This window comes from Salvelinus fontinalis, chromosome 24, assembly GCF_029448725.1.
Source record: "Salvelinus fontinalis isolate EN_2023a chromosome 24, ASM2944872v1, whole genome shotgun sequence".
Lineage (NCBI taxonomy): Eukaryota > Metazoa > Chordata > Actinopteri > Salmoniformes > Salmonidae > Salvelinus > Salvelinus fontinalis.
Window position 1 is genome coordinate 30115403 of NC_074688.1, and position 13578 is coordinate 30128980.

The 13578-nt window shown below is 43.9% G+C and overlaps 1 protein-coding gene across 1 annotated transcript in view; it reads right to left on the reverse strand.

The window, feature by feature from the left end:
- Positions 1 to 12223, reverse strand: part of LOC129822274 (schwannomin-interacting protein 1) — a 56236-nt gene extending 44013 nt beyond the window's left edge. Inside the window, exons 1-2 of the mRNA XM_055880412.1 lie at positions 11681 to 12223; positions 4217 to 5050 (exon numbers count right to left, since the gene is read on the reverse strand). Coding sequence (XP_055736387.1) covers positions 4217 to 5050; positions 11681 to 11686 — 840 coding nt within the window. The 5' untranslated portion in view covers positions 11687 to 12223. The remainder of the gene's footprint in view (positions 1 to 4216; positions 5051 to 11680) is intronic.
- Positions 12224 to 13578: the final 1355 nt, after the last annotated feature.

Consider the following 13578-nt stretch of genomic DNA (forward strand, 5'->3'; position numbering starts at 1 on the left):
CACATCCCCTTCCCTTCCCACCAGACATCCCCTCTAATAAAGACATGTCTTCATCCTCTCACATCCCCTTCCCACCAGACATCCAATCTAATAAAGACATGTCTTCATCCTCTCACATCCCCTTCCCACCAGACATCCCCTCTAATAAAGACATGTCTTCATCCTCTTACATCCCCTTCCCTTCCCACCAGACATCCCCTCTAATAAAGACATATCTTCATCCTCTCCCCTTCCCTTCCCACCAGACATCCCCTCTAATAAAGACATGTCTTCATCCTCTCACACCCCCTTTCCACCAGACATCCCCTCTAATAAAGACATGACTTCATCCTCTCACATCCCCTTCCCTTCCCACCAGACATCCCCTCTAATAAAGACATGTCTTCAGCCTCTCACATCCCCTTCCCACCAGACATCCCCTCTAATAAATACATATCTTCATCCTCTCACATCCCCTTCCCTTCACACCAGACATCCCCTCTAATAAAGACATATCTTCATCCTCTCCCCTTCCCTTCCCACCAGACATCCCCTCTAATAAAGACATGTCTTCATCCTCTCACATTCCCTTCCCACCAGACATCCCCTCTAATAAAGATATGTCTTCATCCTCTCCCCTTCCCTTCCCACCAGACATCCCCTCTAATAAATACATGTCTTCATCCTCTCACATCCCCTTCCCACCAGACATCCCCTCTAATAAAGACATATCTTCATCCTCTCCCCTTCCCTTCCCACCAGACATCCCCTCTAATAAATACATGTCTTCATCCTCTCACATCCCCTTCCCACCAGACATCCCCTCTAATAAAGACATATCTTCATCCTCTCCCCTTCCCTTCCCACCAGACATCCCCTCTAATAAAGACATGTCTTCATCCTCTCACACCCCCTTCCCTTCTCACCAGACATCCCCTCTAATAAAGACATGACTTCATCCTCTCCCCTTCCCTTCCCACCAGACATCCCCTCTAATAAAGACATGACTTCATCCTCTCACATCCCCTTCCCTTCCCACCAGACATCCCTCTAATAAAGACATGTCTTCATCCTCTCACATCCCCTTCCCACCAGACATCCCCTCTAATAAAGACATATCTTCATCCTCTCCCCTTCCCTTCCCACCAGACATCCCCTCTAATAAATACATGTCTTCATCCTCTCACATCCCCTTCCCACCAGACATCCCCTCTAATAAAGACATATCTTCATCCTCTCCCCTTCCCTTCCCACCAGACATCCCCTCTAATAAAGACATGTCTTCATCCTCTCACATCCCCTTCCCACCAGACATCCCCTCTAATAAAGATATGTCTTCATCCTCTCCCCTTCCCTTCCCACCAGACATCCCCTCTAATAAAGACATGACTTCATCCTCTCACATCCCCTTCCCTTCCCACCAGACATCCCCTCTAATAAAGACATGTCTTCATCCTCTCCCATCCCCTTCCCACCAGACATCCCCTCTAATAAAGACATGTCTTCATCCTCTCCCATCCCCTTCCCTTCCCACCAGACATCCTCTCTAATAAAGACATGTCTTCATCCTCTCACATTCCCTTCCCACCAGACATCCCCTCTAATAAAGACATGTCTTCATCCTCTCCCATCCCCTTCCCTTCCCACCAGACATCCCCTCTAATAAAGACATGTCTTCATCCTCTCACATTCCCTTCCCACCAGACATCCCCTCTAATAAAGACATGTCTTCATCCTCTCACATCCCCTTCCCACCAGACATCCCTCTAATAAAGACATGTCTTCATCCTCTCACATCCCCTTCCCACCAGACATCCCCTCTAATAAAGACATGTCTTCATCCTCTCACATCCCCTTCCCACCAGACATCCCTCTAATAAAGACATGTCTTCATCCTCTCACATCCCCTTCCCACCAGACATCCCCTCTAATAAAGACATGTCTTCATCCTCTCACAGTATCCTGGATCTGTGAATCCCAATGACATTCCCATGTTGGGAAATGGCAGAAATGCTCCGGATGTTGGAATTCAAACAGGAAATGAGCTTGTTTCAGTCCAACCCTCGTCTCCGCTCTGATATCTCTCCTCGGAGCTCAGTCGGGATTACACAGCTATTTCCTATTCCTTATCTATGCAGAGACATCACCATTCCAAGGCCTACTATACTAAGTCTAGGGAGAAGGTCTAGAAACTGTAACTGTTATCAGTATGCCCTGTGTTACTAAACCTTATGCAGACCAAGTGTGTGTGTGTATATACTGTACATTCTGAACGGTCATCCAACTCTGAACTCAAGGTCAGGAAGTCTCTTTCTAGAGCGGTATATTATCTAAAAGTGGATCCTCGTGATTGTATTTTCCGTCCGTTTTAGACCACATAGGTCTAATAAATTAATAAATTATGTGTAGTGGCTTTGCTGGCATGCATCTAAACAAATTGGTTGACTTTGCCCCACCAAGATTTACATGCTAAAATCACCACTGACAACCACTACTATCCTCAAAGTACTATGGCATTCTTACCCCTGCCCGGACCCTTATCCCAACGAGAGAGAGAGAGTTAGGTGGAGGGAGGCAGACTTCTCCCATAGAAGGCCTCGACAATACCATGAGCTGACCAGGTAATGAATATTGACGCAAGCAGATTACCCATACTGTAGATACAGCATGGTACTGGAGATAGCATCTCTCACCCTTTCTTCCGCTCTGTCCTCCCCCTCTCCCTCCCACATTCCAGACATGGCTTAGGGAGATAAAGAGGCCTCCAGGACGGTCACACAAAGACAGCAGCGGCAGCTATTGTCTGTTAGGACCGAGAGGAGAGGGCTGGGCGTTAGGATGCCAAAGGAGAGTGCTCTCTCCTCTCTTCTCTCTCTCTCTCTCCCAGTGCTCTCCGGCTCTCAGACCACACACGCACGCACGCACGCACGCACGCATCAGACAAATAGACAAACTCAAGCACACACAAATTTAAACAAGAGTGACTCAAATGTGCTGACCTCAATAGGCAACAAACAGTGTGTGTGTCAGATTTGACAAGATTAGAGCATACTCTATAGCCACATCGCCCAGCCCTCTTCACACCTACCCACAAGCTGACAATCAACCATAAAACATTCATCCGAAGCAACATTCTCTGTGCCTGGTTGGCGTCATGTAAAAAACAAGTCCAATATGCAGCCTGTCACCCTGCCAGTCCCAGACCAGGATGTAGCCTGTGGATCTGAAATCCTGTAGCGGGGATCCATAAGACACTGCAACAGCACCCTCTGCTGGATGAAACACAAAATCACCAAAACAAATGATCCATCTAATAGGCATGTCTTGTTTCCTGCCACATCCTCATACTCACAGGCCGTAGACCAGGAGAGGACAACAGGGGCTTCAGGGTTTAATTTTGCTCCAGCCCAGATCTAACACACCTGATTAAACGTACCAACTAATCAGGGTCTTCAATTTAGCTGTGTTAGTGCTGGTCCCTCCCAGACTGGAGTTGTCCAGCCCTGCAGTGTTTTTCCATGCTCCTCCAGCAGCAGACTGGAAGCTGAGAAGGAGTCAGGAGTCAAGACTCCAGTCTGCAGCACATAGCTAGCAGCAGCACATAGCTTAGTGCCACATTACCCCACTAATCTCTCCTTATCCCAGCATTCCTGCACACACATAATATTCCCCAAGTTCACCTGACACAGATAACTGTTGGATTAACACATGACGAAATCCTCAGGGATCACAGAGAAAGCAGGAAAACATGACAGTGAACATGTTCAACAACCCCCCCACACACAGCAGGGTGGGAGTCCTTTAGAACCTGGAGTCTGGAGATATATTGTGCTGTTGCAATTATTGCCCGTATAAATACCACCTTTCTACTATCTGTGAAAACAACAATAGAACAGGCCCAGTGACCCACAACCTCTTTCCATGTCTGAGGGATCTTCAAGCACCACTTCATACAATATCTGGCTTGATTTGTCCCACCATGACTGACATCCTCACAACTGGCATGCTTCATCCTACACCATCCAACCCTAAACAAGTCACAGAAATCGCACACACTGACACATGCTTGCATAAACACACACACACACACACACACACACACACACACACACACACACACACACACACACACACACACACACACACACACACACACACACACACACACACACACACACACACACACACACACACACACACACACACACACACACAGACGAGTAAAGTCTCCACTCACTGAGGTGTAGGCGGTCTTTCCCAGGCTGTGGTTGTGATTGAGGTTCTGGTTCTCCTGCTCTCTGCTCTGCAGCCCCGCCAGGTGTCTCTCCAGAGCTGCCCAGTCCATGGTGGGCAGGGACTCTTCCTCCACAATCTCCTCCTCTCTGTATCCCCCCCTCCGTCCTCCTATTCCCCCTCCTCCACCACCACCCCCTCCTCCAATGCCACCTCTGCCCCGGCTGGAGCGCCTGTAGCTGGGCTTGGTGGCCCCCGTGCCCCTGGGTAGGGGCCTGGTAGGGGAGTGGGGCAGGATCAGGTTGCCATTCTGTTTCAGTTCCTCAGGCACGGCAGCAGCGAAGGTGGCTGTGTGTCCACTGTGAGTAGGAAGGGGTGGAGGTTTCACATCCTGGAACTCCTCGGCCAGGCTGCGGCTGTTCACTGGCTTCCTGAAGCCTCCGCCAGGTGCCCCTATCCCCCCCACAACTCCACCCTCCTCCTGGCCACGGGGCTGCTGGGAGCTGTAGTCGTCCCCGTACTCACTCTTCCACTCCTCGATCACCTTCTTCTTGTACTCCTGGTAGTCCTCATCCTCCTCATAGTCCTCATCCTCCAGGGTTGCCAGATCCATGGAGGGAGAGGATTTGTAGTCCTCTTCTAAGGTTGCCAGTTCCAAAGATGGGGAGGATTTGTAGTCATCTAGGGTTGCCAGTTCCAGGGAAGGGGAAGACTTGTAGTCTTCCAGGCATGCTAGGTCTAAGGAGGGAGAACAAGGTGTCACCTTGTTGGAGTTGGACTCGGAGCTGGAGCGACTGGAGGCGTCGCTCCCCAAGTCCATGCCATCCTCCCGGTAGTCCTGCAACAGAGGGAGAAAGAGGAATGGAGAGAAAGGCGGGAGAAAGAGGGATGGAGAGAAAGGCGGTGAGAGAGAAGGAATGGAGAAAAATATATCAAAATAGAAGTAAGAAAGAATGAGAGTTGGAAAGAGAATTTATAATAGTGAGAGAAAGATAGAGGTTGAAAGAGAGAGGGAGGGGGGAGAGGAAGAGAAAGACACACAAACAGAGAATTTAGGGAAGTGTGCACACAGAGATTACTGTTGTGGTTTGAGACCAACAACCACAAAACACTTCCTGGTAGAACTTCCTTCCTCTACATTCATTTCCTTGGCACCGTTTCAGTCCCTCTCTGACGCACTCTCTCCTCTCCTCCCAGACTCACTCTCTACTTCTTCTGTTTATTCATATCTGAGGTTTGCATCGTGACAGCTGAACCAGAGAGAGAGAGAGAGAGAGAGAGAGAAAGAGAGAGAGAGAGAGAGAGAGAGAGAGAGAGAGAGAGAGAGAGAGAGAGAGAGAGAGAGAGAGAGAGAGAGAGAGAGTGATTTATCCTATCATCACATATTACACACATCTTCTCAAAGATGCTGCCACAATGTATTTCCTTATCTGTGTCTTTGGCAAAGTCATCCCAACAATATCGGTCAATGTGAGTATTACCAATCTCTTTCTCCAATCGTCCAGAGGTGAATGACACTGGCTGACATTGTGCCATGGCTCTATATATAGTATACATTGCAGTGGCTGTGAGTGACTTAAACAGATGAGTCCAGGGTGGCTGTCTGACCTTGACTGTCTGCAGTGTGAGGCCACAGTGTGTGTTGCTGTTGTTGTCCAGTGCCAGAGCAATCACTGTCTGATTGATTACCAAATTAATGAAAATGCCCGTCTTGTTTATGGACCTCCACAAATGTCAGCGTGACCTGAACCTCTTTGAGTGTTTTCACCTCTTTTTCCATCGGCTGCATGAACATAGCGCCTGGCATCACTTTAAAAAGTTCATGAAAAACAAGCAGCAGGAACTTATCCAGAGTCACAACTGGAGAATCACATTGTTGCCCATCCAACACACTAAGAGTTATTGATTGATGATGATTATTGTCCATCAAGAGGATTTTTTTTCTTGTGGCCAGTTAGTTTTGAAATACACCAAAGAATGGGACTCATAAAGTGTTGATTAAATGAGTGTCATACGTTTGAATATAATTTGCATACCCTGACATTAAAAACAATCAATGCAACCACCAACATAGACAAACACCTCACCAGTAACACTTTTCCCCCCAACCACATTCGGTAAAGATGTATCATAAAGGGATACGTTGCATGCCTAGCAGACACCCATAGATTTCCAATCATTGCGCTAACGCTAGCTAGCATTGACTCGCGAAACTACCGCTAACTTCCTTCATACTGGACACAAGGACATACAAATGGTATCCACAAGTTAATCTTAAATATCTGTTTATAAATATATAATAACAGTTAATATGCAGTTTAAATGCAGACCTGCATATGAAATTATACATGTAATCCTTTACACGTAAGGGATTACAAAAAAACGATACATGTAATCCGTTAAATAAACAGCAAAAATATTGTAATCAGATTACAGATACTTTTGAAAAACTAGATTACTTCGAGGATTACTTTAAATTCAGAAAGGATGTTTGCAAAAAAAATGTTGGGCAATCTTCTCTGTTTTCTCAATGACATTCAAATCAGTTTTGAAAATAGGAGCAAATGTACATTTGTTCAATGTGAGCGAGTGTGACCATAAATCAGAGACCACTATTATGACACACCAAATGTGTTTGATGGATCGCGGGAAAAGAGCTGAAATAGGCTTCTATAGGCTACAGTCCAAGCTTTGTGTTCCAATGATGCGAGTGCTGTCGGCATCCTAAGATTATCCAACTTGAATAAACCCTTGGAGTTAAGGATGACAGCAGTGGTGTAGTGAACGGCGATACGGATATCACTTATTATTGATATCTACAAAGCTCATTGATGTAAATCACACTGCTGCTCTCTCATTTAGCTATTTGCGCCTTACGAATTGTGGTTGTTGTCGATGGCTGTTCACAAATCTAAATGTGTATTTGAACCCAATAATGGTTGAATTCAAGAAGTTTAAACTGCCTATCAAACATTGTTTTCGAAACCAGTGGACAACCACTGAAAAATGCGCTCTTGCAACAGCTACATAGTGCGGATCCCAGCCTATGGAATAAAAATTAGGCTTTAAAAAAAAAGGTGGAATCTGTAGTTGTTACATCCATTTTTGGATTTTTATATATATACAGTATATATATATATATATATATACACACATACACTACCGTTCAAAAGTTTGGTGTCACTTAGACATTTCCTTGTTTTCCATGACAACATACATGAAATGAGTTGCAAAATGAATAGGAAATATAGTCAAGACGTTGACAAGGTTATAAATAATGATTTTAAATTTAAATAATAATTGTGTGCTTCAAACTTTGCTTTCGTCAAAGAATCCTCAATTTGCAGCAATTACAGCCTTGCAGACATTTGGCATTCTAGTTGTCAATTTGTTGAGGTAATCTGAAGAGATTTCACCCTATGCTTCCAATTGGATTGGCTTGATGGGCACTTCTTACGTAGCATATGGTCAAGCTGCTCCCACAACAGCTCAATAAGGTTGAGATCCGGTGACTGTGCTGGCCACTCCATTATAGACAGAATACCAGCTGACTGCTTCTTCCCTAAATAGTTATTGCATAGTTTGGAGCTGTGCTTTGGGTCAATGTCCTGTTGTAAGAGGAAATTGGTTCCAATTAAGCGCCGTCCACAGGGTAAGGCATGGCGTTGCAAAATGGAGCGATAGCCTTCCTTCTTCAAGATCCTTTTTACCCTGTACAAATCTCCCACTTTACCACCACCAAAGCACCCCAAGACCATCACATTGCCTCCACCATACTTGACAGATGACGTCAAACACTCCTCCAGCATCTTTTCATTTTTTTCTGCGTCTCACGAATGTTCTTCTTTGTGATCCGAACATCTCAAACTTAGATTTGTCTGTCCATAACACTTTTTTCCAATCTTCCTCTGTCCAGTGTCTGTGTTCTTTTGCCCATCTTAATCTTTTATTTTTATTGGCCAGTCTGAGATATGGCTTTGTCTTTGCAACTCTGCCTAGAAGGCCAGCATCCGGGAGTCGCCTCTTCACTGTTTACGTTGAGACTGGTGTTTTGCGGGTACTATTTAATGAAGCTGCCAGTTGAGGACTTGTGAGGCGTCTGTTTCTCTAACTAGACACTCTAATGTACTTCTCCTTTTGCTCAGTTGTGCACCGGGGCCTCCCACTCCTCTTTCTATTCTGGTTAGAGCCAGCTATCGCTGTTCTGTGAAGGGAGTAGTACACAGTGTTGTACCAGATATTCAGTTTCTTGGCAATTTCTCGCATGAAATAGCCTTAATTTCCCAGATCAAGAATAGACTGACGAGTTTCAGAAGAAAGTCCTTTGTTTCTGGCCATTTTGAGCCTGTAATCGAACCCACAAATGATGATGCTCCAGATACTCAACTAGTCTAAAGAAGGCCAGTTTTATTGCTTCTTTAATCAGGACAACAGTTTTCAGCTGTGCTAACATCATTGGAAAAGGGTTTTCTAATGATCAATTAGCCTTTTAAAATGATACACTTGGATTAGGTAACACGACGTGCCATTGGAACACAGGAGTGATGGTTGCTGATAATGGGCCTCTGTACGCCTATGTAGATATTCCATAAAAAATCTGCTGTTTCCAGCTACAATAGTCATATACAACATTAACAATGTCTACACTGGATTTCTGATCAATTTGATGTTATTTTAATGGACAACAAAATGTGCTTTTCTTTAAAAAACAAGGACATTTCTAAGTGATCCCAAACTTTTGAACGGTAGTGTATATATCCATTGATTCTTGAAGGATATAATTTATAAATGCCTCATGAGCTTAGTTGAACTGTCACACTCCATGAGAACCCAAAATATAAGCTTGTTTTTCTCCAATGTTCGTAAACATTGTAAATATAAACAAACACTGTATAGCCTCATAACATGGTTAAAACAATAATTGTTATATCATGGATGATCAGTCCTTGCATCCATAGCTATGTCTATTAATCTGAGAGGGGTTACATTTATCCAGGCCCATCCCTCAGCTTTTTACCAAAATATTTGTTAATTTGCTCCTTAAACAGCTGCATATTATCAAGATATCAAAGTGTCACCAACAAAAAGGTTAACAATGAGGCCTATAGCAAATGCAGCATATGTCATTCATTTCTCACATGTAAATAGCACTTTTTAGTAGTCTTCAAAGCAGGTCATTCCATGAGCAGCATTTATTTTTCAACTTGAATCAATGAGCCCAATCAGTCCTCCATGACAACAAAATCATAAACCACAGAGTAGGGCTTGCCAGTCCTTAGATTTGGGGTTAAGCTCAGGTAAAACCATTTTGCTAATCTATATTTCCATATTACCAAATCCTATTCTTGATGATCGAGGGGCATAACATTAATTGGAATGACTGGAATCCTTATTGACTTTGGTTTTTAATGTAAAGATATCATTTAATTGTATTATTATATGTAGTAGAAAGTGATATGTAGTATGTAGTAGAAAGTTAGAAGAAGCCTACATAACCAACCCATAAAGTAAAATGTAACATCCACATATGGCCAGCTATGTAAACTTTAACATTGATTTACCCTGCAATACGTTGTTCAATTGGTAACATACATTATTGTCTTCTTCTAATGCCTCTCAAGGGGAAAGTAATCTAAAAGTAACGGAAAGCAATTATTTAATTTCTTCTCACAGACCCAGACAAACCAGTATAATCTGGAGGGGGTCAGGCTGGCAACAGTCGAGCTGTTGGCAACAGTGGCTCACTGTAACTCGCACTCTCGCAAGATGGCAATGTTTCGTTACATTGATGTTATATTATACATATGGACTATTTTAATAAGGACAACATCTGAAAAGGGGGTTGACACACCGATTCATAGCTTGCACGTAGTGTCAATGTCGTAGTAGGCTAGTTAACGTCTAGGCGGGGGGCATAAACGCGCGTGCGTCCTGCACCTCCCCTCATATCTCCGAGTCCAGTCACGTTTATGATTAAGATTCGGGATCAGAATGTTGTGTAGCCTACATGTGACATATCGCCTACATGAAGTCACGAATCCTTGCGCAGACTTTCAAAGAGTGTAATCGGTCAATTTGCTACAATGTAGCAAACCTTACCAAAATGCTCATCAAAAACACCGGCTCTATCAGTGATCCATCCGGCCGCTGTTATTCGAAATGTCTCCTGCCATTCCACGATTATTGAAGGACGATTTTATATTAGCCTACTCTGCACATTATAAATAAGAAGATGGATAAGGGATCATGGCGTCCATTACTTTAATCTCCAGACATTGAAGTAGGCTACCACAGTAGCCTATAGTGGGGAAACGGTGGGAATCCGTTTTAAATCTCAACCTGCGAGTCCTTAAAAGGGCAACGGCTCCATTGGTGGAAAAGAGCGTAGCGTAGCCTCTATAACTATTCTAAAAGAAAATGAAACGGCTCTAGGCCTATCAAACACGTCGGAATTAAAGTGACGCTTCCAGTTCCTGTATTATCATATTAAAACAATTTTGGGCTTCGGTTCATTTGAGTCCGTGTAAAATGTGTAGCCTTATTATTTAAAGTGATTAAGAAGGCGAGAAATCCCGTCAGACAGCTGGGCGGGGGAGCGGTGTGGCCCGATTTGGTTGATCCTCTCTGCGATTAACTTCGCAGCCTACACACTGGGTGGATTTGGCCACACAATACATGCAAATAGACAGCTGCGAGGAACCCCACCCCGCCAGCAATGCGAGAGTTTGGGGTTTAAATATTGTATTGGAGAGGACACTGGCCACAATAATAAACCCATGTAATTTTTATGTAATTGTGAATAATCTACAACAACAGTTTTGCACTTGCTTAGTAGGCTAAATGGGCATTACATTTAACGCCCATGCCTCTTCTCCCAAAATCAGTGTCATTTAGGCTACCCATAACACTGCTCTGTGCAATAGCCTGTGTTCAGCTAATGCCAATTAATACAAACCTTTAATGCAGGTAAATATCAACTTCATAAACAGGTAGAGCGCACATAGCCATATGCTGAGTCATTCATCCTCAAATGATGTAATGTTCCTAAAAAAAAGTCACGGGAGAAACCTCACTTCCCCCGGCAACAGCGGTGACAGAACCGCCCAATTTCACAACGCAGATGACAACCAAAATAACGACAGCACACTGACGACAGGGTTCCTATCAATAGACCACACTGCACTACATATCAATAACAAAGGTGTATCCCTCCATGGTTAGGCTGCTATAGGCTATTGAATAAAACAGCCTATATCCTAAAATAAACCAGCCCAGGCACACACTGTACTAACGATAGCCTACTAACCCTCAAACGCCCTATAGTAAAATGTCTAAATGACAGAAAACAGCCTATTCTAAATACATCTATTTTGACCGATGACCTATAGAAGACATGAAAGAAGGTAATGCAAATAGCCCAGCCTATGGTTTGCTTAGCCATAACAACAAACGCCTCACCAATACTTACTGTCATTTTCTCTGTAAAATGTCTTTTCTCAAGACATCTTAAAGTCAATACCAGACAACAATTGTATCTTTATTTGTCAGTATAACTCGGTAGTTGGTGAGGATATTATCCGCTACCCGGAGATATTACAGAAAGCCGGTAAATTGTTGAGAACGTATGCCAGTCCAGTCATTGCTATGTGTGTATCCGCCGCGGAACTCGAGCACTCCCGAGCCTGGGTAAAAAAACACGCGTTAAAAAATCTAAAATAGATGCGTTAAAAAAATCCCCGATTTTGCGAGCGCACTGGTCGCGGCTCCTCTCTTCTCTCCCGGTACAGATGTCAAACGTCGCTTCTACCGTTCAGTGCATGCACACACAGGCTCACACAATGATTGGCGAGAGAATGTGAATGTGTATCTCCCTCTGCGCGTTTTTATCGTCCGCACAAGTCAGCCTCACACATACTGTATCTCTGCTTTCCAGTGCACTCAAACTAAACGCTCACACACATGCAAAGAAGCTCCCTGCCACAGCGGCGTCTCAACTTCTCAGCGCTCTATCGCAGCAGGCTGCTCTGAGGACAAACTGATGACAGAACAGTAGCCCTGCCTTCTGCACTCACTGACCTTGCGAATTGTATATTGAGGTAAAATGATAGAGAGAGAAAGAGAGAAAGTGAGAGAGATAATAAAAAGAGCCCAACACTATATCTAGTTGAATAATTCAAGATGCTCTGGTGTTCTGGGTAGGTTTGGAACAGTTTCTGTCACACTGTGGCTACATAAGCTATAAGCACCCTTGGACAACTCAACAAATCTGCTGTCATGTCCTTTGTAGTTGAGGTCACTTGACTTTTCACAAGTGATTGAAGGCTTGTTAGTGCTATGTTGATGATCAAAAATATAAATCAAGTCTTCTGGGCAGAGCGTGTTTTGGCCCAGAGGGTTGTGGTCTGTTTTGTTACCAAGCTCTGGTTAGTCTCAGTGTTTTGCCAGACTGCCATGCAGTAGGGTGGCACTGGGCAGCACTGTCCACAGAATTCACTGGCTGTGTCTCAAATCACACCTTATTCCATATAGTGCACTACTTTTGGCTAGAGACCTCTGACATCTCATTCTCCATCTCACTTTTGGCCAAGGCCTATTCTCCATATAGTGCACTACTATCCAAAAGTAGTGCAGAATACCCACTGGACAAAAACTGGTTGAATCCCCAAAAAATCCAAGTAATTTCAACCCCCCAAATCTATGTGATTATGTCGAATCAACGTGGAAAACTAATTGGATTTGCAAAAAGTTCTCAACATTAGGGCATCTCGTCTTTTTTCACCGAACGTTTAACCTAGATCCAATGACATTGTGAAATGTTTTGTTGAGTTCACGTTGAGTTCACTTTAGTTGACAACTCAGTATACTTTATTAAATATATATTTTTATTCAAGTTTTACCAAATGTACATCAACGTAAATACAAAGATTTTACCATATCCCTCCCTCCCTCCCTCCACACATCTACCCCCCAACCCCTCCAGTCCCTTCCCTACCTCTTCGCCCTACCTCAGTTCCCCCACCTCGATTCCCTCCCTCCCAACCACTCACCCCAACCCCATCCCAACCACCCACCCCAATCACCCCATATACCCAACCAACCCCACAACATCCCTCAGTTCGGTCGTAGAAAACAACAATTCTACAGAGATATCACAACAAATGAACAAACAAACAAGAACACAGGAAAAAAATAACAATTGTCTCACATACAAACAACTCAATACAGATTCAAGATAGAAAAAGTGGCGCAACAAAACAGAAATAAATACGTAAATAAATTATCAGTAATCCTTAGACAAAGCTGCTTGGACTGGATAGCAATATATTGATGACTATACCTATTTTGTAATGACTACTGGTAATACCT